This window comes from Trachemys scripta, chromosome 1 (assembly GCF_013100865.1).
Source record: "Trachemys scripta elegans isolate TJP31775 chromosome 1, CAS_Tse_1.0, whole genome shotgun sequence".
Classification (NCBI taxonomy): domain Eukaryota; kingdom Metazoa; phylum Chordata; order Testudines; family Emydidae; genus Trachemys; species Trachemys scripta.
Window position 1 is genome coordinate 306,464,357 of NC_048298.1, and position 26,965 is coordinate 306,491,321.

The window sequence follows — 26,965 nt, forward strand, 5'->3', positions numbered from 1 at the left end:
CATGTCCCTGATACTGGAAAGTGATAATCCCATTCTCTTCTGCATGGGGTAATGAATCAGAGAGGGCTGCCAGCATTTTCTTTCGAATTAGGTAAGCTTCTGGGGCCTCTCCTGGTTTCTGCTTTTCCATTAAATACAGTTTCTTAAGGGACGATGCAGGCAGTAATATTTTAAAAGCACTTATCGTCCATTCCCGGGGTCCAGTGGCAGTCCACTCCCAAGAACCTATGTCTAGAGCATCTGCATCACAAGGAGAGGCGCATAACTGAGCCAATTGGGTTAAGTCCATGCTATCAGCAGAGGGGTACATTTGCCAAACACGGGCCAGCCATGCAACGGCTGCATCATGGTTCAGTGGCCCCAGTCTCTCAGCAATAGCCTTGGCTTGACTAGGAGACCATCTTACTACATCTGTGACCAGCTCTGCTGTGGGAAGATCAGCTCCTGCAACTATGCACTTAACCTCCCTTGTGGAAACAGGGGCAACATTATGCCTGTGTGGCCAATTGGGGTAAATGGGTTTTGGGGGACAGCATCAAGGGGTATCTGTGTTTTCCCAGGGGGCTCTAAATCACAATCTTCTCTCAACCTTACAGCTGCTACCACCCCCTTATGGGAACTAAGTTGGGCACACAATTTACTAATTTTTGCCTCACACTCCTGATGGTCTGCTGCTGCCTTTGCTGCCCTATTCTCTTCTGCCAAGAAGCGAGTTGCTGCTCTTGCTTCTTCTAACAGAACTTTTGTGTGTGTTAACTCTTTTCTATACTGTTCTGCATTCCTGCTTGCCTTGTCTCTCTCCTCTTGTATATCTCTGAGTACAATCACCATTCTGAGCTTTTCTGCTATCAGTTCACACCCGTCTGTCTCACATTTATTCAAACGTTGTTGTAACTGTTTTTTCTCAAGCTCTAATTCCTGCCCTCTCTTTACCATTTCAACCATGTCCAGACATGCGTAAAATAATGCCCATGCAGCAGCTGCATCCTTTGCACTACCACATGGCTTAAAGGTTGTGCAATATTGTTCAAAGCTCAGACTAGCTTCAGTCAGGGGATTCTCACCCTTAAAACACCCCCTTTCCCAAGGGCATTTCCCCTTTTTTATTATCCATCTCTCTAACCTGTTGGTTTTCTCCTGTCTCAAGCGAGCAGCAAAAAGGTCTTTTTCAGCCATCTCTATTTCCTTATTTCACTAATGATCCCCACCAACAGCTCTTTCTAACACCTTTACTTTGAAGGCACTACTCTTAACTCCTTATTTCACAGTTCTACAGGTATCCTAAGCACAATTCTTAACAGAAGGTTACCAAATAGTGTATGAGAGAGAGAGACCTTGCTAAAGAAACTTGGTCTGAAAAAAGAACAGAAAGAAAGCTTACTCAGGTCTGTGCCTCAGTTTCCCCACTCCACAGCAACTACTCAACAATTACCACGTGATTAGAGTCACGTGCTGCCCGCATTCTCCACCAATTTGTTACCAGATTTGCCCATTACTTTGGGGTATGCTCATTTATTCAGGTTACTCCTCTGGGGAAGGGGGTTTTGTAATTCTGTCTATGTACTGCTTGTGTCACTTGTGTTTACATATGGAGCTCTACTTCTCCCTTCTGCAAGTCCCCTCCCAATGGAGCTATCTTGCAGGACCTAGGGTCCCTAGGGCTGGGTTACTCCCACCCCAGAACTGGATGAACATCCACACGTACATTAACAGAGCAAGTCTGAGCAGACCAGGTCAATCAGCACTGTCAAGCTGACCCCTTATGTCTCTGGACTCACTGGGCTGGAGGAAGCAGCACTTTCAAGCTGTCTCTCCTTATATGCCCCTGGGCTCCGTGGACTGGGTCAAGCAGCACTTTCAAGCTGTTACCCTTATGCGTCCCAAATTCAGCACGTCCCTATCCCCACTCCCCCAACACAATTGTACTGGCAGTAACCTACTCGATGAGCAAACCCCACAGTATTTTGGGTGCTGCAGGGATCTTTAGCTTAGGTAAAAGAAGCGTTGCTGTAGAATGAATGGGGGAAGCTAAAAACACAAACGAGTAAAGTTCAGCAAGAGAGAGAGAAGCAACCAACTTAACCATAGAAGTTATTTATTGAATAATACTAATAACTACACAAGGAGGACTAAACCAACATAATATACATGATTAAAGGTTAATACCTAAGGTAGAAAGGAAAACAGAGAGAGAGAGAAAGAGCAGGGGGTCTCACCCACTCCATGAGGCTTGAACTGGTCAGGGTTCCCAGATGATGGTGGTAGCTGAGGGTTCTGAATGCTGGAGACAGGCAGAGGCCCCTGCACGATCAGTCAGGAGATGGAGTTCCAGTGGAACTGATGCATAGTATAGATCTAAGCATCAGAACCCTGACTAGAGGGTGAGTAGGGATTTTTGTAGAGAAATTACAGTGGTTCAAGGGAGAACACTAGATTTGTTTATAGGTAAGCTGATGACTCAAGGGTTTTCTTTAGACTAGACAATAGGAGCTGATCACTCTTGGCTATGGATGGTGTTTTTTTCCGGGGAGCTCACAATGTAACTAGGCTGCTTCAGTATTTGGATACCAATTAAGGATTCATTACTAGAATTGGTCTGATAACTGCTGAGCTGGGTGTGTGTGCAGGCGTAGGTTCATTAGCATCTGGAGCAGAGATTCCCAGGATGCAGTGCTTCCCTGCTTTTTCTGGTCCCAGAATTCAGTGCGGTTCTCTGTTCTCCATTCTGAATGTAAATTGAGATGTCTTCCTGTCCCATTTTTCATGCAGATGAGGCTAGGTGAGTTGTCTTTGCTCTCCATTCTGTATGCTAATGGAGATGTCTTAATCTTGTCACCCTTGTCAGGAGGGGTGTAGGTGTGTTTCCCAACACCCTTCACTGCTCTCTGCAAGTTTTCTTTTTCTGATGGGTTTTGGTTTAAGCAGAGGCTGCGAGGGGGGGAGGGAGTGTCTTTCATGAGTTTGGCTGGATACTGCACCCTGGTTCCCCAGGAACACAGAGGTGTCTGGTATCAAACCCCCCACTTCGAACTAAGATACGCAACTTCAGCTACGTGAATAACGTAGCTGAAGTCGAAGTATCTTAGTTCGAACTTACCGTGGGTCCACACGCGGCAGGCAGGCTCCCCCGTCGACTCCACGTACTCCTCTCGCGGAGCAGGAGTACCGGCGTCAACGGCAAGCACTTCCGGGATCGATCCCAGAAGATTGATTGCTTACCGCCGGACCTGGAGGTAAGTATAGACGTACCCTGACTAACATTTGGTTTCTACTCACTTCCTTCTTACCTTTTTATAATCACTTCAGGTGGAAACTACTTCTCTTAACCCAATAGGTCATCATATCAACTGGTATATTGACCAAAAAAAAAAAAAAAAAGCCTGGGTTTTAAAATGTTGTACTTAGGAATTACAGTAAAGGAATTAGATTTTACAGTGCAACTGGGCTATTACTGAGCAGCAAAGCGAGGTTAGCTGGTGGGAATCTGAAATTAGACAAATTGTCCAGAAGAGGAGCTAAGGTCTCACCACAGTGGTGTAAAGTGGCCTCAGTGTAAATGAAAATCAGGACCAACATTTCTGGAATGGTATAGTCAAAACCGAAATAAATATAAAAAGCGTACCTACATTATATTAGTCTATCACACCTAATACAGTAGTATCTATCGCCATCTTATCACATTTTGGGGGGAAATCTTGGTGCAGGTAATGGCTGATTAGTGCCCAGATACTTTCTATCAAAAATAACTTAGATTTCAGCACAAAGAGGATGGAACAGATAGATATTATTTTTAAACTGATTCCCCATTATGAAAACATCAGCATGGGTTTACATTACTGGAAAATAACAGACTATTTTTGCAAATAAATAAAGTAACACAAACTCAGACTATTTTTGCAAACTTCAGAAATAGTTTGTGAGGGCCACACAATCTTGAACTTCATAAGGAGATATGTAGTTATCCAGGCACTCAATCCCCCACCCACATACATCTGTGACTTCAATAGGAGCAAGATCAGAGCCTATGTGGCTAGGACTGAAAGAATGTCATGACTTTGTGTGGAATTTCACTAACGCTAGGTAGTTGTATTCTGTGCTGGCTATCCAGTTTTTTAATTAACTTGATGGCATTTCTCTGTAATTGTCTATTGAGCAAAGATCCAGTTGACAACAAGCCCCACCCACTATAGCTCTGCCTATCCTCTCAGTAGAGTTTAATGTGTTGATGCCCTGAATGATTTATCTCCCTGACAGAAAGAAAATAAATAATAATGGGGTGGGGGGGAAGGAATGAGTGTGCACAGACAGCCCCTTATTGTGGAGGGGGGAGAATGGGGAACCCTGGTATGGGGGAGGTGGAAATGGAGGAACAGAGTCCCTGACATGTGGTGGAGGGGGGAATGAAGAAGTATGTGGAGAAGAGGGAATGACGGAACACACACAGCGTGTGGTGGGGGAGAAATGGGGGGGCACACAAAGACCCTCACATAGGGGATAATGGGGGACAACCAGTATGTGGGGAGGGGTAGACAAATGGTACCTTGCATGGGGAGGAAATTGAGAGTGGGGAAGTTTGCGGGAAAGAGAAAAGGAGGGGCACACAGAGTCCTTGGCATGAGGTGAGCAGGGAATCCTTGAAACTGCAGGGGGATAGGAGGGAGCTTGTGTGGGGGAATGGAGGAAGGAGATCAGCCTGCAGAAGTTATGAATTCTACCACACCCTAGTCTTTAGCCTTCTTAAAAATTTCAAATAATTTTGCAACTACTCAGAGACCTGGTGCTGTGAGAATGTGTGAATGGAATGTTCCTCAGTACTAGGACTTCAGTTCATCCATAGTCAGCCGATGTTTTCAGTTCAGCTTTTCTGAGGAGGACACAACAGTGAATTACAGAAGACACTCCTGGAAGTTTCTTAGGCTACATCTACACTACAGGGGGGAGTCGATTTAAGATACGCAAATTCAGCTACGTGAATAGCGTAGCTGAATTTGACGTATCGCAGCCGACTTACCCCGCTGTGAGGACGGCGGCAAAATCGACCTCTGCGGCTTCCTGTCGACGGCGCTTACTCCCACCTCCCCTGGTGGAGTAAGAGCGTCAATTTGGGGATCGATTGTCGCGTCCCCGAGAGGTCGATTTCTACCCGCCGATTCAGGCGGGTAGTGTAGACCCAGCCTTAGAGAAGAGATGGCTTTGAGTTGGTAGGGTACAGTGACATTCTGCTAAAAGACTTCACACTGCTGACTTCTTTTTGTGTGGCCTGCACTGTTGATCTAAATATATTGGAGCTGAGCCTTTCACTGTAGGAGCTTATGCAAGTCATTTAACTTTCCTGCCCCTCAGTTTCCCTATCTGTGAAGAAGGAATCATGAAACCTATCTTTGTGAAGCTCTATGAAATCACAGGGTGAAGAGCACTATGTAAGAGACAAGTATGATTATTATAAAAGGAGGTTAATGCTTTCAAGCCCAATAGCACAGTCTATTTTGAAGAAAGTTGTGTAGACATCTACAGCAATCTATTTAGGTATGTCTAAGGCACCTCTCACTTGGGTATCTAAGTGCCATGTAGCCCTGCACAGCTAAGAACTAAATTTAGTTTTGGTAAATCTGCAAACATTCCACATTACACTGACCTCTCAATTTAACACTCTGTGCATCTAATGCATTTAAACTACACTAAGGACTCAACAACAAAGTACTAACTTGGGCTGTCCTTTGAGGAAATTTTTAACATGTTTTTAATTATTAACCCATTGGCTCCAGCAGTTAGGTTGTGTCTCATTACTGGCAATGGTCTTCAGGATAAGAAGTCTCTCACTTCCAGTGATCTAATAGGTACCTGGGATGTCTCAGATTAGGTAAGTGGGCAGGGGTAGGGGGGAAAGAGTGTCTTTCAGCAGAGGCAGCAAGAATGAACCAGTTTGGGAACCTAGACTCCTGAATTCTAATATTGGCTCTACCACTAACTCATTGTATGGCCTTGGACACACCACTTACCCTCCTATTTTTCGGTTTTACTTCACTCCCAGTGGTGGTGTTTGACTTACCCAGTTTGTCTGTAAACTGCTCTGACAGTGACAGTGTAAAATGCTATGCATTATTATTATACAGTCTGGTCAGTCTAATTTGTATAATGGTGACATGAGTTTAACTTAGTTCTGAGTTACCTCCCAAGAGCTCAGAACATCAGTATAATCTGTCACAAGGTAATCACTGCATAACTCACATCACTATTGTATGCAGAGGAAATCTTGAGAATCATTTGCGATAACAAGACCTTGGTGAGACAGACTGAATGGCTCAGGTGACTGGTACACCTCTACCCGGATATAACGCTGTCCTCGGGAGCCAAAAAATCTTACCGCGTTATAGGTGAAACTGCGTTATATTGAACTTGCTTTGATCCACTGGAGTGCGCAGCCCCCTCCCCCCTCCTCCCCCCCCGGAACGCTGCTTTACCGCATTATATCCGAATTCGTGTTATATTGGGTCGTGTTATATCAGGGTAGAGGTGTAATATGGTACAGGGACTGTCATGTGTTTCAATGAAGCTCAAAGTAGTAGTGACCCAAACATTTCTGGAAAATTGTTATTCTGTATTACCTGCCTATGATCTCAGTCCAGTTCCTAAAATGAAGTGTTCACATTAAAAAAAAAAAAAAAAAAAACATCATAATTGCACTTATTAGCAGTCTCAACAAAGAGGTCTAGGATAGAGTCGTCATAGGCTACACTGAGGATTTTCTGAAAATCTCCTACCATCACTATAACCCAGGTGCAGCTCCACCAGTCGCAGCACCAGTGGGAGCACAAACTGTAGTCCAGCCACAGGCATTTTATCACTGGTCTGGGTTGTCTAATCCTGCTCAAAGCAAGAATTCAAGACTTTTAGAAAAACCTCTGTGTAGATTAAAGCCATAGAGACAGAAAAAACCTTGCCCCAGGACAAGGTTGAGGGCCATTGCAGGGGAGAAGAACATAAGAACGGCCATGCTGGGTCAGACCAATGGTCCATCTAGCCCAGCATCCTGTCTGCTGACCGTAACCAATGCCAGGTGCTTCAGAGGGAATGAATAGAACAGGTAATCATTAAGTGATCCATCCTCTGTTGCCCATTCCCAGCTTCTGGCAAACAGAGGCTAGGGACACTTCAGAGCATGATTTTGCAACCCTGCCCATCTTGGTTAATAGACATTGATGGACCTATCCTCTCTGAAACTTGAAGGAACTTGTATTGTTGCTGCCTGTTATGTTAACAAAGGTTTTCTGTAGCTAAGACTGATAATCCAGCACCTTTGAAAAATGAAAAAGATAAACTAGAACCATTATTATGTAAATAAATAAAGGGAGCATTTTCAATAGACTGCCTGACCAGAAAGTAACAGAAAGAAAAGGTAAAATCAAAAGGGTTTTAAAAAGAACAAGCTACACACAGGTGGCAGATTGTTAGTTCTCCTTAGTGTGTTCCAATTACATCCAGACTATATAAATTTTTGGACTAGATGTAGGACTCATATAAGAGGAAACTAGAATGGAGGTAAATCTTGATTTAGTCTGTCATAACACACAGTTGGAAATTATTCGAGCCATGGATGGGGGAGCATCAGCATAGTAGTGACCATGTGATGGTCTTTCTATTTTGTGACTGTACAGCACCTTGTACAGTGGAGTCCTTGTTCATGACTGGGGCCGTAGGCATTACAATGATACTTAATAAATGGGTCTGATCCAAAGCTTTGATTTCAGTGGGATTTGGATCTGTCCCCATGTGTATTTCTGACTAAACGAGTTCAAAAGGGAAAATAAAGACAGAGAATCTCAATAGATTCAATTGTGGAAGAAAACTGGATGCAGTAAGTGAAATGGAAAAGAATGAAACAATGTATGGAAGAGAACCATATGAGGAATGAAAAGTATTTACATGTATATTAATATATGGTCAATAGCAATAAACAATAGCCAATGTTCATGGATAAGGAAGTGCTATCAGGAATAACAAAAAGAAGTACATCCAAAGTATTATAGAAGTGCAGAGGAAAAAAACTAGACTGATCAACGATTCACATTAGTAATACAAAATAAAAAGATATAAACAAAAATAGAGAATGAAAGCAAAACTGTAAACTAAACTGAAATAAATGTTTGTTTATTCTCCAAGCACAATGAACAAGAGGCCCCTGGAAACTGTCAGAGATAAGGGTTATGTATTGACAGAAAAGTTATTCTTTGCTAAAAATCCACTTCCATCTCTGTGTCCACAAAGAAGGATGGAGACAGGTGCCAGAAGTGAACATAATTTTTAAGAAATAACCAAATAAGAAATATTAAAGGAATCAGACTCACAGTGGGTGATGGAAAAACACAGAACAACTGAAGAATGAGAAAATTCTAGAACCAGATGGAATCAATTATTAATTACTAGTAATGTGTGTTACAGGAACACTTAAAGGCCTCAGTCAAGATCATCCCATTATCCTAGACGCTGTACAAAACACATAGTAAGAGACACTCTCTACCCTGAAGACCATACAATCTAAACAGACAAGATAAACAAAAGATGGGAGGAGAAACAGAAGCACAGACCGCTGATGTGACTTGCCCACTGTCATATAGCAAGTCAGTGGCAAACCCAGGACTAGCACCCTTATCTCCTGAGTCCAGTGCCTTGTCCATTAGATCCCACTGCTTCCATTGCAATTTCTTTACATATTCTGTAAAACAAAGGACAACCACAATGGATGCCGAACTGCTCTTGTTCTAGGCTGTTGACCCTGCTACAGGGTTATGATATTATATTTACACCCACACTAGTGCTCCTTTACACTGCCAGAGAATTCAGAATCAAGCCCACTGATTTTACCTCAAGGAGTTGGGGGTTTTCCTCAAAAATCAGTGAACAAAATATGGTAAAATGGTTGAAGCAAGCTTAATATTGAAATGATTGGTAACATCTATGGAAGAGGAAATGCATATATCTTGTCCAGATCACTAAACACAAGCTCCATGGTTTAAAAACAGTTTAACCATGTTAACCTACGTCTCTTTCTAGCAAACATCCTGTTTCACTTCATTATTTTTGTCTTTCCATTTTCCATGTACAATCAATACACTGAAAAGTCCGTTAATTCTTCATAAAGTCTGATAATGTTTCTGCATCACAAAAACCATTTCATATGGACTTAGAATTCTCTTTGGGGGAAAATGTGCAGAAATGAATTAGCAGTTGCAGGTCATATTCCTGTTTCATCGTTTTTGTTTGTTTGAATGTGATCCAATTCCCCCTGGCCACCACTACTGTGTGGGGGTTTTGTTTTGGTTTGTTTGTTTGTTTTAATTTAATCTACCTCCTTTGAAATTCTTTGGCTGTTAGGGGTGTTTTTGGCAGTAAGATTTGAAATTTAAATACAATACAGTTGTTTAAAATGTCCCAATTTGTGACTCAACTAGCATGGTGGCACTGGAACATAAGGGGCACAAAGCTCCCTTCATCATGGACAGGCCTACAGGAACAGAAGAGTTCCATAGGGCCACTACTTCCCAAACCTGTTCAGGTGAGTGGGAGGAAACAGAATGTGAAATGGGTGGCACGTTGGCCATCCCCCTCCACCCATGCGCTTGGCAGCATAGCTGCACAGGTGTATCAAGTGGGAACTGGAGCATGCTGTGCTGCTTATAGATCTGACACAATTTACGTCCTACCCAGAGCAGCAGAGAACCATATTACCCCTTGCTCAGGGCAGATCACTATCTTATGCTCTAGCCCTTAAATGAATTTTCTCATATGTGCAATGATACTGTTTTTACTCTATAACTCTACTGTCCTACTATGGAAAACACTAGTGGGAGGGGGAACCTACGTAATACGCAGTAGTTCTCCGTTAAAATATGGTTTGGTCTTTATACATTCCGTAACTGTATAGTTGGGATGAAAACATGTTCTAGCCGTGTTCTGAACTCCAAGACTAACATTATTGAGGCATGTGATTAACACATAGTTTGATCTCATTGTCATTGCAAAAGTTAATTGTGTGTGGAGATTATGAGTTTGTAACAGGTTGTCCTGACATTTTCTACAAGGTAGATGTGACCTTTCTCTCTCCCGACCCCCATTCCCATCTCTCTCACATATGCAGCTCTGCTGTTGGAAACCAAAGCACAACAGCTTTGTGCTCTAGTACATGAGACCCAGAAAGTGAAACTGCTTAAAAATAGAAAGTGAAATAGTCCAGTCTAGTTTCACTGTCCAAATTGATTGAAATGCAAAAAGAAAGCAAATGGTGAAAAATAAATTAGTTTTTTTTTTTCCAAATGACAAATGTAGATGACATTAGTGTCTCAGGTAAAGGAAATTTTAATATATTGTATGTGATTTTTATTGTGACAGTGCCCCTTTAAGCCAGCCTGAGCTTTGTCAGGAAAAGGTCTCCAGCAATTGAGCAATACCCTAGTTTAGGCAATCACATTGCTATGCTTCATTGGTTAAGCACAGCAGTAATTCAGAAAATGAAGCCATGCTGCATTTCTCATATTATTTAAAGTTTGCTTTAGTTTTGCAGGTATTTGAAGATTGCAAAATGAACCACTTCAGCGTGCTGTGCTCTGTCGATATTGCAATCTGCTATGAACCATCCTAATGGGTTTCTCTATCTCCCGTGAGGTTAGGGGTTCCTCTCCCCCCTTCTCTCTCAATATATTTCAGTCTATATTTCAATACACTATTAAAAGTCTTATATGAATTCATATAAAGTAACTGGCAGCCCTTCAGATGAAACACTGAACGATTTCTGTTTACCTTTTCCTATGAGACATGGCAGTGTGTTTGTAGTCACTTTAAGTTAATTCTCTTCTCTTCAGAATAGGGGTTTGCAAGCTGTGGTGACAATTTGGATGAGAGAAATTGAAAATACAGAAGACAAGTGTGAGATTTTAAAAATGTTTGCAAGATCAGGCTCTATCTGAGAACACGTAATGTGACTTTACTCACATATTTACTTCCTTGACTACATAGCTCCCAGCCTGCAAACAGTTATGCACAAACTTAACTTTGTATATGCAGATAATTCCATTCAAATCAGTGGAACCACTGACATTAGTAATGTTACCCATGTGCTTAAGTATTTGCAGGACTGGCCCTTAAACATACACATGCAGAGCAAAATCCTTCCTCCCCAGAAGAGACTTTAAAACACTGCCTTTAAAGTAAATCCAGAATGAAGAAGTCTCCCTTGAACTTTGCAACAGGACTGCAGGATTCATTTAATTCTATTTTTATTACTACTTTGATTATTATAATGTCCATATTCACCACAATGCCATAAAAAGACAGTTTTGATGGGCCTGAATCAAATCTCCAAAGTGAAACACCTCAGTGTTTTAGGAGAATTTGGATCTCTATCAGAACTCTGTCAGGTCTCTATAATGGACTAAACTAAACAGAAATCCCAAATGCAAAAACTCTAGCACTTGTAGGAGGCATGATCAGATACACACTTCATGGCTGACCGTTAGCTCTGTAATGGGGTTGAATTCAAACTGTGAACGTTTGATCCATATCTACCTCAAGTGAAAACTGAAAAGCCTAAGATTGCTTTGTCTCCTCCCAACACCTGTTTCCAAGGCCTTGGCTACACTTGCGGATTCACAGCGCTGCCGCCAGCGTAGTCGCGCCGTTCTCCGAGGGGAATAGCTTGCAGCGCTGCGAGAGAGCGTGTAGTGCTGCAGGCGCTGATTACACTGGCGCTTTACAGCACTGCATTCACTGCGCTCAGGGGGGATGTTTTTTCACACCCCTGAGCGCAGCAAGTGCAGCGCTGTGAATTGCCAGTGTAGTCAAGGCCCAAGACTTCTCTGTGCCATGACGAGAATAAACTAAACCTTAACATAAGTTGCTATTTATTGAACTGGGAGAATTATATATTGTCCACTATGTGACCCCAGACAAGAATAGGTCTCCAGTTCACATTAGACTGTTTTCCAGCAAGTTCCCAGTAGGCAGAATTCCAGGGGTGGGCCAGACCCTCATTCTTCTTCACAGCCATCTTAAACTGGACCTATCCCTTTTTTCTACCCCTCTTCTGTCCAATGCCATTTTGGACAGGGCTCGGCTGCCCGGGGGGGAAGGGGGGGGGGAGGGGAGGGGAAGGGGCAAGTGGGGCAATTTGCCCCAGGCCCCACAGGGGCCCCCACGAGAATATAGTGGGCTGTAGTCCACGAAAGCTTATGCTCTAATAAATTTGTTAGTCTCTAAGGTGCCACAAGTACTCCTGTTCTTTTTGCGGATACAGACTAACACGGCTGCTACTCTGAAACCTAGTATTCTATAGTATTGCAACTTTTTTTTTTATGGAAGGGCCCCCCAAAATTGCTTTGCCCCAGGCCCCCTGAATCCTCTGGGCAGCCCTGCCTGGCACTGAAGGACCCCAAGATTCCCAATCAAACCAGAGTCTCAAGCACAAAGGCCAGGGCCAAGCAGGCAGACAGAGTGTGCCAGCTGCTCTCTCTATGATGGCCAGACTCAGAAACCATAATCCTAACAGCTAGGAACTTTGGGGAAATTCAGCTCTAGACCCGAACTTTGCAGCTGGGCCCTGTCTGTAACTGAAAGTCAGCTAGGTTGAGAAGAACTTGCTAAGGTGGCTGCACACACAGTTTCCGGGAGGGATGGTCCGTGTATGGAAGAGGACAAAGGAAATCGGGATGTCACAGGCACCAGCCCCTGGCTCCCCCTACAGCCTCAGTGCCCAGGGGAATTCTCGCCCCTCCGCGACACAGCAGCGAGCTCCAGCCCCAGTCAGGCGGCGCCAGGGCCCCGCCCCGCGCTCGCTGATCGGGCGGCAGAAGCCCCTCCCCCCGCTGGTATGTGAAGGGAGGGGGGCTGGAATGACGCGAGCCCGGGTCACGTGACGCGAATGGAATGCTAACAATGTAGCGAATGTCCCAACTGTGTCCTGCCGCTGCCGCACTCGGAGCCCGGGACGGGGACGGAGAAGATGGGGAGCGAGCGGCACCGCCGGCAGAGACGCGCCGGGAAGGGCCCGGGCGCTGCTCCCTGACCCCGACTGCACAGCGAGACGGGCGACGCGGGGGCTCGGCACTTTGTCCCCCGGCTCCCCCCGGGACTGGAGGTGAGGACGGGGAGGGGACTCCCCGGGGACGGGCCCGCAGCTCGCCCCTGCACAGAGGCTACTCAGGTTCACTCAGGGCAGCGCGCAGGGAGCGGGCCCCGCGGCGGGTACGCTTGTCCCGGGGGTCCCGGCAGCAGCAGCAGAGCGCGCCCCGGAGCGGCACGGGCTGCGGGGCGAGGCTGGGGGAGTCGGTGCTCCCTGGAGCGAGGCAGAGGCAGGACCCAGAGAGGGCGCGCGCGCCTGTGCTGGGGTGGGGGTAGGAGGCACCTGGGGGACTGGCGAGGAAGAGCAGGACCCAGCCAGCCCTTGCTGGGCGACAAGCAGGACTGAGTGCAAGTAGGGTGACCACTGACCAGACAGCAAATGTGAACAATTGGGACAGGGGGTGGGGGGCAATAGGAGCCTATATAAGAAAAGGACCCAATAATAGGGACATCTGGTCACCCTAAGTGCAAGTGTCTTCGAGGTGGGCAGGGGCAGCTGAGGGCTCCCGACCCCACCCCGGGAGGGTGGCGAAGAACCGGATCCAGGGGCGGGGAGCAGAAGTTCTCGGCGGAGGTGGCTTGCGGGGAGTCGGTTCTTCCCGGCGGGCGGAAGGGAAGAGCCGCGGCCAGTGCCTGGGTGGAGGCGGCGGCTCTAGGGGTCGGGGGCTTGCAGCTCCCTGGTGTAACTAGGGAAGGGGCTCCGGGGCCCGGCGGGTGGCTCAGCCGCCGCTGAGTGCGCGCTCTGCTTGCGGGGAACGCCGGGCGCCGTGCCCCGGTGGCCGGGGCTGAACCGGACTCGGGCCCGTCCCCGCGCTCCGGTCCGCGCCGAAGAAAAGGGACGAGAAAACTTTGGAGCAAGTTGGGCGCCGGCCGGGGCGAGCGTCTGAGTGGAGCGGGCGGCCGGGGTCCCTTGGTGTGTGAGCGGCAGCGCTGGGCCCGGGGGCTCGCTCTGTCCCGGGCCCGAGGGCAGCCGGGGAACGTGGCTCCCCTTGGCAGCCGCGCTCCGCAGTTGCTTTCCGACATTTTCCCGAGCGCTGCCTCTGGAGCAGACATGAACGTGACAGCCCGGCCCGGGAGAGGCCCCTGCCGGCCGCCTCGGACACGCACTTAGGCCTCGGTGCCCCCAGCTGACTCTCCCCTACCCCAAATAGCAGCAGGCTGGTGGCTTGTCGCTCTGGGGAGGACGTGCCTGGCTCTTTTCCCGGGGGTGGGGGGCTGCGTTTCCAAACAGACTCTTTCCACGTCCCACCTGCTCGGAGTGTAACGCTTACATCCCGGAGCTCTCCCAGCTTTGACTGAGCCCGTCCTCGTGGCCTCTGGGCGCCCTCCATTTCCTGCTTGACAGCTAAGGAAAGTGGAGTAGAAATGTGTGGTAGGTTTGATGATACTTTGGGGTGGGCTCTCCCCACAGCACCTTGCCTAAAGAGGTTGTGGTCTCTGTACAAATTAACTGTGGATATTGGGTCACTTTAGTCACCTCTGCTGTTTAGCCACCCAACAGTTTAGAGCACTTTCTGTTTAGGGTGGGCTGGTGCAATGCCCGAGAGTGTTGTTCAAAGGGTTCCTGTCTGCTGAGAGAAAGTGTAGTTTGATGATTTAGATTGAACAAGGGACTTTGGAATCAGGACTCCTGGGTTCTGCTTCCCGTTTTCCACAGACTTGTTTGTTTTATGACTTTTAGCAGGTCACTTAGGCCAACATTTTTATTACCTCAGTTTTTCAGTGTCCAACTTGAGACACCTTGAATTTGAGTTTTCAGAAGCTCAGAACACCCAGAACTTCAACTGAATCAAGAGGTTGAGACCCTCTGAAATTCAGGTCTTGACTATTTCGAGTCAGGCACCCAAAATAAGAAGCCACTTTTAAAAAGTCCTGATTGAACCTCTCTGTATCTCATCTGTACAATGGGTGTAATGAAAAATAACATATTTGAAAAGTACGTTGAGATCTTATATGACCAGCATTATGAAAATGTAAAGTCTTGCATAAACTCTTTGCAAGATATAATCACTAGCTTATAACATGTCAGATGGGTAAGTATGGGAATTAACTTCTTTAAACTTCTGGCTATTTTGGGACCTATGTTTATGGTTTTGGCAAGGTGCAAATCCCCTGTCCATGGGGACTTCACACTAATTTTGTATGGTACTGTTAGTGGGATAGAGGAGAGTGAGAGTGGGAGAATTGACATGACCCTGCCTTCATTCCTACTCCTCACTTCAAATATGCTGCTATGGGTGACATAGTATTATTATTTGTATTATGGTAGCCAGAGACGCTGAGATTATGCCCTCTTGTTCTAGAAGCTGTACATATATTTAGTAATAGACCGTTCCTTCCTCAAAGAGCTTACAGTCTAAGTAGACGAGACCAGATAGACAAGCAGATGTCTGCTCTTGAAACATACAGCTGATCTGCAAGAGCATGTGTCCCAGCCCCATATAGTTACCAGTAGATTCTCCTTTCCCCCTTAGTAGCATTTAGCCTGTGTCAGTAGAGGAACAGGGAGGCAAAGTTAGATCCATAGATTCCAAGCCCAGAAGGGACCATTGTGATCATCTAGGCTGACATCCTGTATAACACAGGCCATAGAATTTCCCCAAAATAATTCCTAGAACAGAACTTTTAGAAAAACATCCAATCTTGATTTAAAAATAGTCAGTGATGGAGATTCCACCATGTCCCTTGATAAATTTTTCCAATGGTTAATATTCTCACTGTTAAAAAAAGTATACTTTATTTTCAATCAAGTTTAAATTTACACCATTGGATTGTGATACACCTTTCTTTGCTAGATTGAAGAGGTCATTATTAAATATTTGTACTTCAAGACTAATCCCGTCACCCCTTAACTTTCTCTTTCTTAGGGTAAATATGTGAGCTCTTTGAAGCATGTATCTGGGGACTTTTGGGCAAAAAACCCTAGAGCAACAATGAATAAGAATAGCAAGAAAAAACAAGAAGAGAAGGTGGGGGGAAATGAAGACAAAGGAATGAAAGAGAGAATGGCCATAAGAAAGTAGGCAGGGCATCTGTACCTAGGGCATGACACATGGGGATTTTGGTATATGGGTGATGACCCCTCCCTCCACCCAGGATTCATCTCCAAAAAAAGAAGTCATGAGCCACTGTGCTTGGCAGGAGTTTGTATCAACGTACATACGGATCCAGCTCAGATGAACCAGCATCTGGCTTTTTTTATTGGATTTTACTCGGAAGGTGGAGTAAAAGTTCCAAGGGAGCTGGTTTAGATACCTGGGCTTGGTCTACACTACAGCATTAGGTGACCTAATTATGTCAGTGTACACACTACAGTCTTCCTCCTGCCGATGTAAGTGCCCTGTTACATCAACATAATAACTCCGTCTCCACGAGATGCGTAGGGCTCATGTCCGTGTGGTTAAGGCGACACAGTGTTTGTGTAGACACTGTTACTTACATTAGCTGCTGGCTGTCATTCTTGTCAATTTCAGGGCTCCATGATGGAGCTGTGAAATTTACAAGAAAACTAGGCTGTCACTGGGGCAGGTGGGTGCTCAGCTATAGCCAGGCTGCCCCCCGGGCTCCCCTCTCCCAGCCAGGCTGCATCTGCCCTGCTTGGGGCCCAGCTTCCCCAGCTCCTAGCCCAGCTGCTGCCTGGATTCCCTGCTGCCGGAAGCACAGGTCTCCCCTCCTTACCCCTCCCCCCCGAACTCTCGGCTCCCCACCTCCAGGAGAGCAGATGTCCCCCTTCCCCTGGCTCTTGGCTCCCCACTGCCTGGACCCCAGCTCCCCACCTCGGTTCCCCGGAGCCCGGCTTCCTCTCTTCATCCCGGCTCTTGATTCCTCACTCCCTGGCACCAGGAGACCAGCTGCCCCCTGGCTCTTGGTTCGCTGCTCCCTGCCACTGGAAGCCCTGCTGCCTCCTCCCTGCTGGGCTCTTAGCTTCCTGCTCCCGGGATTTGCCCGATGCTGAGCTCAGAACTGTGAGCTCAGAACTGTGAGCCCAGCTGCAGTGGGGAGCCAAGAGCCGGGGGGGGGAGGGGATGCAGCCTCCAGCACTGCCCCTCTTAAGTCGGTGGAAGCACTCCTGGTGAGAACATGCAGCACTGACAGGAGGGTAGTGTGGACATGCCCTTCTTGGGTAGATAGGCCAGCAAAAGTGATAACCCATCAGCTTGTGTGTTTTCGATGTGGGGCTATTCAGCAATACCTTGTCAACACTAGAGCCCCCTATTTCTATATGGCTCTGGGGATTAATTAATTCAGTGGATGATACACAGCTCTGCCTCATTTGTTGACAATGCAGATTTGGTCTCTGCTCTGGAGGAATACTTGAACAGTATTGTCAGCTGTATATGTCAGAACTAGCTTGTATTTAGCCCTGGTCAAACAGAAGTCTTGTCATTGGTTACTCTTGCTCCCTGTTTTTATTCCTGCTGGTTGAGGGGATTGACTGAAAGGCGATGAGTGAGGTTAAGAATCTTGGTGTTGCTTTTCATCACACCCTTTCCAGAAAAGCCATGTGGCACAAAGAGGTATTTTTCAGTTGTGATGCTTGCATCTGATTTAGTTTATGACAGTAGTATTCTGTGCCCTTGGGATAGCAAGGTGTTGTTATTGCTACCTTTTTAGAGGGCTCACAGAAGGGCATTCCTGTCATTTGCAGCTTGTTCAGAATTCAGCAGCGTGGTCTGTTGTTTTTTCTCATTGGCGTGAATAACCACAATCCTATTATACCTGTCCTGCACTCTCTACATTTGCCACCTTTGACGTGTCAACAGTCAGACTAATTTGAAGATGGAACAGATGATTTTTAAAGTGGCTTTTATTGCTTAATAATAACTTACTATTTTAAAGTATTGTGAGCCCTCCTCCTTGAGGCTTATTCTACTTTTGCTCTGACCACACCTGTGTCTTTTAGGGATTCTGCCTTCTCACCTTAAATTGTTAGGGGATTGTATCTTTGTTGTTGGGTCTTTGGAGAATGGAACTTTCTATCCTCTGAAAATTATTTTGGTTCATTTCTTCTATAAAACACCTCATTACTTTTCCATTTAAAAGGTTTTTGGTGACCATTCTTATTATGACACATTTAGAACTTTTTTCCTCTCCTCCTCCTTTTCGTGTTAAGACACCATCATTACTTTTTTATTTTGCATATTAATGATGGTAGCTTTTTCATTGTATTTTAATTTGTTATGCCATGCATTGTCCGGAACACCTGCCTGGGGAATATAGTTTAAATTGAATGTATCTGTTTGTTTGTCTACTACCACAACCTCTGTCAGTATTTGTCAACTTAAAAAAAAAAACCTCAACTCTACAAAAATTGTTCTAACTTGCTGTAATGAAGGTAACCCTAACTTTTTTATTTTGGGGTATTGTAATTTAGTAATGGGCAGAAATTATTTGAAAAGCTTAATGGTGTTTAATCAGAATGATTTAAAACAAATAATTTTGCAAAATGATTACTCGTGATTGTAGGGGCGTGAGGTGGACACTCATTTCAAAGACAGGTTGAATGTTAGAAGGATCATGAATTTTCAAAATTGGGATAGTACAAGCTGTACAGACATGCTTATAAATATAAATTGATATTTTTGATATTTAATTCTGTGGTTTTTAAAAAAGTACAGCACAGCTAAGTCCACCATTTATGAAGGTCACGGACAATTTGGTTTCCTTTGCAGATCTGTAATATTTAAATGCTATTCCAATACTCGGCATATCATGCCTACTAAGTTAACTTTTCTTTCTGCTGGAAAATATAAAACACATTTACAGTTATCTGGTGGCTGTTGTTGCTATTCTCATTCATACTGTAAATGTAATGCTGATCACTCAGTTAGTTAATGCTGCTAAAACAGAAAGAAAGCTCAAGAAGTTGCCAGCTGACTTGACCCAGCATTATTAGAATCATGCTTTGGATCATGGGCCACAAAGCTTCTTTCAGTGAGACATGTTGTGTAAGCAAGAGGCCAATTCTTGGGTTGCAAGGAGTTGGAGGAATTGCATTCCTCTCTATCACATCCCATGCCTGAACACTGGCACCGGGTCTGAGAGAAGTCCTTGTTTGTTCTTTCTCCTAAACCCAGCCATACGGTGTCTGCTGCTGTCAGGAAAGGGAAAGGAAACACCGGGTAATAAATTGGACTGTAAGTGTAATTTTCATCTATGAAATGCTATTTAGTTATGGTGTATTCCTAAAATGGCTTCAATAATATTGTTTAAGTGCCTTTTATTTATTAAAGTCCATTTTAGCTGCTATTATCACATTAGGGGGACCAAATCTTACCCTCAGAAACCTGCATGCACTTCCCCACGCCCCTGACTGCGTTGGCAGCCACATTGTGTGTGTCTGAGCAGAATTTGTTGCTAACTGATGATTGAATTGTTGTTTAGGAGGAAATGTCACAGTATGGATGAGTAGCTTTAACCCTTTTTGTCATCACAGACTTCCTCTCACCATTAATTGCAGACTTAGACACAAACAACTTATTATTAAGGATTGCAGGACACCACCAAGAATTGGGGGACAAAGAGTTTGAGATCTCAGGTTGAATCCAGCTCTCGTATAGTGTATCCCTGAGTCTGGTACTAGGTCATCTGGCTAACCACTAAGGCACATTTTTTTAATTTAAATTTTAACAAAAAAATGTTTAGATAGTGATAACCTACCATGGATCATTATCAGGGTTCAAACCTAGGACCTTTAGCACCAAAGTCTACCATTTGAACTAATGTGTAATTCTAGATGATAAGTGTAATAGGCTATCTTCTGTGTGTATTAGCCGCCAGAGGGGCATGTGACACATTATGTAAGGATGTTACTCCTGTATGATAATTTAACATATTAGTTAGTGCTGCCACTGTTTAAAGAGATGCACAGTTGTACTGGAGACTTGGATTTGATTCCACTATCCTGTTTTCCCATTTTAAAAGGGTTCAGCCCCTGGTTAAGAGGAAAGGCTTTATGTTATCTTCGCTATCCCTCGATGCGAGGATGATGTCTGCCACAGGGGTTCATTGGTGGGTTTTTAGGTGGTTGAGGAGCCCAATTCGTGCTCTGCAGATTTTCCCACAGAAGTGACAGGTGTGATCTTGGAGGAGACATAGTTGACTGTTGTGTCCTTTCTTTCCTCCTTTGTTGCTTTTCTGTCTCATGAGCACGTCTGTTCTCCTCAAAGTGAGCTGTGGCTTGGTGTATGGTGTGGCGCCACTGTGTTCTGTTCCGTGCTGAGTCCTCCTAGTTTATGTCACTCAGCAATGAACCCTCTGCCAATTAGGGAGTGATGTTGGGCTTCAAAGATAGACTTGCCCAGACCCCTTTGGCCTTCAGGATAGTGGCCCAGCACGATGGGTGATGAGGATGTAGGGTGTAAATCTGCAAATGTTCTCCAAGCTCTGTGATGGTTCCATTGGTCCCTAAATTGGGGAACAGTGAGCAAAGTTAAAGGACACATTTGATTTAAAGCTCTGACTGTACTCTTTTGGCAGCCAGTTCAAGATGAGAAATACTATAGTTTTCACAATAGCAGAAGCTAGAGTTAAGGGTCTGTTGGCACTTTGATATAAGCATGTGAAAATGATGGATTATAATCTTTATGGAAGAACTCTCCTTTTGGGGCTAAAACTTTCAGCCAAATGGTAGCAGCTGCAGAGGTGTGGAAGCAGTTTCAGTAGTGTGGTGGATCTTTTAATCTTATTTTGAATATTCTATTTAATATTTATTATTATGGTAATGGCAGCAGAGCCCCATCAGGGTCAGAGCCTCATTGTGCTAAGCGTTATATAAAGATATATGATGATACAAACACCCCACCAAAGAGCTCAGAAACTGAATTGAGTGTCCTTCCCTGTGTCAGAGTAAGCATACTTGTGATTGACAAGCTAGCAGTCTTTTTTTGTTTCCAGATTAGGATTTTTATTCTTTGTCACTACTCATCTTAATTTAGATTCGGCCACCTTTGCTCAAGATTAGTATGCAAAAACCCTACACTGCAAGAATCAGATTAGTTACTCACACTAAGTTGTACCTGACTCAGTAGAGAAAGGTATTACTCAAGGAGAGTAAAGTTCTTCATCTTCAAGATTTATTTAGATGTTACAGTGGAATGTCAGAATGTCTTGTTGCTGCTGACCTTGGTTTTGAAATAGTAGGAAATGCTATAGTTAGAGTTGTCAGTATTGCCATTATAAATCTCCTTTTCTGGGATTTATAACTCAGCTATTGTAAGACAAACAAGAACTTTTCTTCAGGCAAGATCTTGACATACAAAGCCTCAGCATGAATATACCCTTCACTAGCTATGAAATAAAAGATAGTTTTGGCCTGTTTTTAGTTATGCAGCTGTACAGGAAACTTGCCACCAAACTTTTTAAATACAGTGAGATTTTTAAAGTTTTAGGTTGTTGGTTGTCAGTTTTTGAAAACTGAAAATATTTTTGGTTTTTGAAAACCAAAAATTTCCAGAGAAATAACTCTTTTCTGTGAAAATTTAATTTCTAAAAAAGTTCATTTTACATTTACCTGAGAAATGTTGACCAGTTCTCGTCAACTTTGAGATCCTTGAATGGAAAACAGATAAGTGAAATTTATTAAATGATGTTCAGCTTTGAGGACTGGTATAGTCAGGTTCTACTGCTTTCTGGTTCTACTGCTTTCACTGGTTAAACCGTCATTGTCGTCATGTTGAAGTCCCGTAAGTGGCAAACCATTTAAAACAGGCAGAAAATTCTGTGAGACTAAGTTTATATTTTCTTTTCTGTTTCAGGTACAAACAGTCTGCACAATGATGATTCCAGGGTTTTTCATTCTCTGTAGGAGCCATGAAGATTGTGAACTGAACTAAAACATTGAGTGGAAACTATTTGTTTAAGGATCATCAAGAGAGGAACACTTATTTTAAAACTACTTTATTCTAAAAAGTAAGAAGATTGTATTTATGCTGAAAAAAAACTGGATTAACAATGAGGCCAAAGACTTTTCCTGCTACAACTTATTCTGGAAACAGCAGGCAAAGATTACAAGAGATTCGTGAAGGTTTAAAGCAGCCTTCCAAATCGTCAGGTCAGGGATTACCTGTTGGACCAGGCAGTGAAACTTCTCTGGACCCTAAAATTTTAATAGGGAAAGATGCTGCCAGGCAGCAGCAAATGAGATCAACAGCCAAGTTTGGACCTTATCAGAAAGCACTACGAGAAATCAGATATTCTTTGTTGCCTTTTGCTAATGAGTCAGGCACCTCAGCATCTACAGAAGTAAATAGGCAGATGCTGCAGGAATTGGTGAATGTAGGCTGTGATCAGGTACGTATGAATTTGGGGGGAAGGAATGTTACACTGGGTTTACAGGACGTATATGTAAATCTACGGAAATTATATCAGCTGGTGGTTGACCCAAGGAAATGTTGATTCTTCTAGTGTCAACTGCCTTTGCTGCTGTTGGCCATTAAGTATGGTTGCTGCTGGAGGCTTTAGTAGGGTAGATGACTTATTGTTGAGTGGATCTGTTCCTTCCTTTGAGTAGTTTCAGTGGGTAGCATTGGATGGCCGTTAATCTGTCCCATGGGCTGTCATGGGATCCCATAGGTTTCTGTTCTGTCACTTCTGTCATTTATCTTATTGGTGTGTCTATGGGCACAGTAGGAGTAATAATAGGATGTGTGCTGGGGTGCCTGAAAGACATATATGACACTCAGCTGTTCATCTGTTTCATCAGAACTGGGCAGTGCAGTTCAATGCTTTAGCTCAGTGCTTGGCCATACTGTGACTTGGCTAGGAGTTAGCTGTCAAAGACTTAAGTGCTTTTGAAAATTTTACCCTTAGTGACTTACACCCCAAGTCTCATTGACTTTCAGAAGCAACCAGACGAAAGGGACTATGTCTGGCTTCTTAACTGAAATATGCCCACTGTTGCATAGCCAGGTTTACGGAAGGGTTGTGTGGGGGTGGAGGGTACATAGTGTAGCTATTTCTGTGTTAAACAGTATCTTTCATTGGAAGTATTTTACATATGTGCTCTGGAGTTGGCATCATCTTCCCATTTGTGTGTGGGTACAATTTGAGGTGTTGGTTTTGACTTATAAAGCTCTGTTTCTGGTTCAAGTCCTGGCTGCATGAGAAACCATCTTTTACGATTTATGCTCAAATGGCATTTGTGCATCAAGGAGAAACACTTGTGTTTTTATAGTCCCCTGATTTAAATGGCAAGGTGTTCTCAACCATGGTTCCTTGATTCCAAACCTTATTTCCACTTACTTGTCTATCAACGCTTGTATTTACTGACCTTCAAGGCACCTTTCAAAGACTATCAACTTCTTAAAACTTTCCCTGGGGGGGGGGAAGGGGGAGGTTGCTTGACAAATAATTCATAATAACAACCATTGACATTTACTTGGAGCTGCACAGGACAGAGAGATTTAGACAGTCTCTGCACCAGTGAGCTTATGTTCTTCTACAAGTTGGGTAGAGAGAAGACAGGATGCAGACCCAGATGATAATGGGAGGATTGAGGGGGAGCAACTAGATGTTACCTGGTCCAGTGATTCAGATGCTGAATTGAGTTCTCTTCCTGGATGTGACACTGACTTGCCAGTGTGAGCTTGTGTGTCGCGAAGGCCTACATTTTTAAAAGTCTGCACTCAGAAGTTCCTATGGCACTTCTGAATGCAAATACTGGATGCACATAAATGAGTGAAGGTTAAGTGAGCACAATGGGATCCCTGATTTGCACGTACAAATTGGGTATATTACAAAGACACATTATGCACACATGCTTTTGAGTGCAGACTTCTAAAACTTTCTGCTTTAACCACACTTCACTCATCTATAAACAGGGATGCTTGCTTATCTTTCAGAATGCTTTGGGACTTATAGCTAAAAATGTTTCATGAAATTCAGTGTAGTGTACTGTGTATATATAATTTTTTATAACTATTTTTATAGGTCTCAGATAGTGGCATCAGGGATCTGAAGTGCTGTACAACAATTAAAGTCAGCTCTGACTGTGCTCTAAATGCTCACCTTCTCATAGGCTCCCTAGATCCTGGAGTGCATGTTTGTGGTTTTTTCCTCCTCTCCCTGATTCCTTCCTTGAGTTTCACTTCTTTCCATTCAGTTTCCCCAGTTGTGGCTTGGTCCTGTGAAGATGCCATTACTAGCGGCAGCCATATCAAATTAGTAAGGCAGTTTGATCTGAACATCGTCAGGGTCGGATTTGACATAATCTCCTGTTGGGGATTCCACAACTGGTGTCCTGTTTCTGAAAATGCTCTGTTCCTGCATCCCATAATCTTACCTGGTCCAATCTAGATGAAGCATAGATGTCTTGGAAGGTTGTGAATGGATGGGAGTTCCTTGAGGTAGCTTGGACTCTGCTAACTGCTTTAAATGAGGACCCTAAATTCAACCAAATAAATAGCCAGTGAAGCTTGTGTTTTTACTCCTGCCTTTAAGTGCATGGCATGAAAATAGCTCCTTGGTGGCAGTCATGTTCAGCCCAGATGGAGTCTAATCTGGAGGTGGTGAATGCATATTTTGCAGTGTTTTTTTTCTCATCTGAAAAGAAAGGTTGTGGTTTCTCCTGCCTTTGCCCAGTCAGGAGGATGTTCCATGCCACTTTCCCAATCCATGCCAGGAGTGAGTTTAAAAACTTAAACAAACCATTGATGGAACTAATATTCTAGATACACAGGAAACAAGGATTTAGAAAACGATTTTATAAAAATAGAAAAACACTGGGCCTTAAATGGCCTAATGGGGGGTGGGAGGGTCCCTCTTAACTTTCCCATACAGCAAGCCTACTCCTGCTCACTGTATAAAATACTAACCAGCTACTTAATGATCTTTAACTGAAATCAGTGATTTCCCATCAGTAAATCTAATCTAAGGTGTCCACGTGGTTTTTGAAAACATCTAAATGCTGTGTGATGTTCATCATAATGGTCTGAAGAACTTCATTCTCACAATAGATCTGGGCTGATTTGGTTTGGTGTTGCGTTCCAGAGGAACCCTACTTCCATTGGACTATACTTGAGGGTGCAAAGATCAACATTTTCATTCTTTCTGGTCACTGGGCCAGGACCAGTGTTAGAAAAAAATCTACCAGTACTAAAAGGAATTTTTTAAGGTCCACTACTGGATACCTCTGTAGTATGTTTTCAGTTTAGCAACGATTATTAACACACCGAATGGACTGGGGTGCTGGAACAATGTGTATAGTGTATACATTGAAGCAAACTGTAAATCCTGTAAGGTTACCATATTTCAGCAAGCAAAAAAGAGGACGGGAGGAGCCCCGTCCCCCTCCTGCCCTAGCCCCGTCCCTGCCCCTTCCACTCCCTCCCACTTCCTGCCCCCCTCAGAACCCGCAACCCTCCCCCCGCTCCTTGTCCCCTGACTGCCCCCTCCTGAGACCCTCCCCCCATCCTAACTGGCCCCCTAAGACCCTACCCCCTACCTGTACCCTGACTGCCCCAACCCTTATCCACACCCCCACCCCCGACAGACCCCTGGGACTCCCACGCCCCATCCAACCACTCCCCACCCCCTGACAGCCCCCCCCCCCCAGAACGCCCGACCCATCTAAACCCCTCTGCTCCCTGTCCCCTGACTGCTCCGATCCCTCTCCTCACCCCTGGTCCCTGCCAGCCCCCCCCCCCCCCCCCCCCCCCCCCCCCCCCACTCCTTGTCCCCTGACTGCCCCCTCCTGGGACCCCTGCTCCTAACTGCCCTCCAGAACCCCACCCCCTACCTAAGCCTCCCTGTTCCTTGTCCCCTAACTGCCCCCTCCTAAGACCTCCACCCACCCTAACTGCCCCCCAGGACCCTACCCCTTACCTGTACCCTGACTGCCCAAAACCTTATCCACACACCCCTCCCCATAAAGCCCCCCCCGAACTCCCGACCCCCCCCGTCTCTTGACTGCCCCCTCCAGAACCTCCCTGCCCCTTCTCTGGCCCCCTTACCCTGCCACTCGTCCCGGCACGCTGGGCAGCAGTGGAGGAGGAGCGGGGGAGGAGCTCCAGACTGCCGGAGGCAATCTGCGAATGCAGGGAGGGAGGGAGTGATCTCTGCTGCAGGGGAAGCGGGGGCGGGGCTCTCTCTGGCCGTCAGAGCCCCATGTAAGTGGCACCATCCGGCCGGCTGCCCTGTTAGCCGCGCACGCTCTGCATGGGGGAGGAAGTCCGGACATTTACAAATTCCCCCCGGACACTATTTTTAGCTCAAAAAGCTGGACATGTCCGGGGGAATCTGGACGAATGGTAACCCTAAAATCCTGTATATGATAGAAACCACTTCAAGCCAGGAGGTGCAGCAGCACCCCCAGTATGCCTAGTTCCAGCACCTATGGAGATGGAGAGAAATGCTTAATACCATTTGAAAGTTGAGCTTTCAAGCCATCAGATAGCATAAAGCAAGGGGTTTTTAGCTCTCAGGTCTTGAGGCCCACTGCTAAAATCGTATTGGAATTCAAGCATGTGTGGGGAAGGAAACAAGATGGTAATCAAAATGATGCATTTTTAAAAGGGTACCATCAAGTTGACATTTGTTCAATTAAAAAAAATTAAAAGTAGTTTCAGATCACAATCACGTTTTGTTTTCTTTATTTTTGCTCTTGCTGTGTGAAAGAAAGACAAAAAGGGAAAATTGACTGCTGGAGAATTAGTAAAATAACTATATATAAAGTGGTATCAAAAGAATGAAGTAAATGCAAAATTAAAAAAAAAATGTCTGTATGTTTCTGTAATTTTAGGTGTTTCTTGTAAAAACAGCTGATAAGAGATTTTCAGATGGAGTTAGTATTAAAGTTGATTAATAACTGATGTTGGGTGCATCACTATGACTGTAAATTGAAGTTTAGATTCCCAGA

The 26,965-nt window shown here is 44.8% G+C and overlaps 1 protein-coding gene across 3 annotated transcripts in view; it reads left to right on the forward strand.

Moving 5' to 3' along the window:
• LATS2 (large tumor suppressor kinase 2) overlaps positions 1–26,965 on the forward strand; it is a 120,764-nt gene that overhangs the window by 39,993 nt on the left and 53,806 nt on the right. The window contains exons 1-2 of one of the 3 annotated variants that reach the window (XM_034758771.1): positions 12,918–13,126; positions 21,867–22,401. In XM_034758771.1, the coding sequence (XP_034614662.1) occupies positions 22,063–22,401 (339 nt within the window). In that variant the 5' untranslated portion in view covers positions 12,918–13,126; positions 21,867–22,062. Of the gene's footprint in view, positions 1–12,917; positions 13,127–14,266; positions 14,483–21,866; positions 22,402–26,965 lie in introns of those variants that run through there. The other 2 variants (XM_034758773.1, XM_034758772.1) reach the window with 2 other exon arrangements.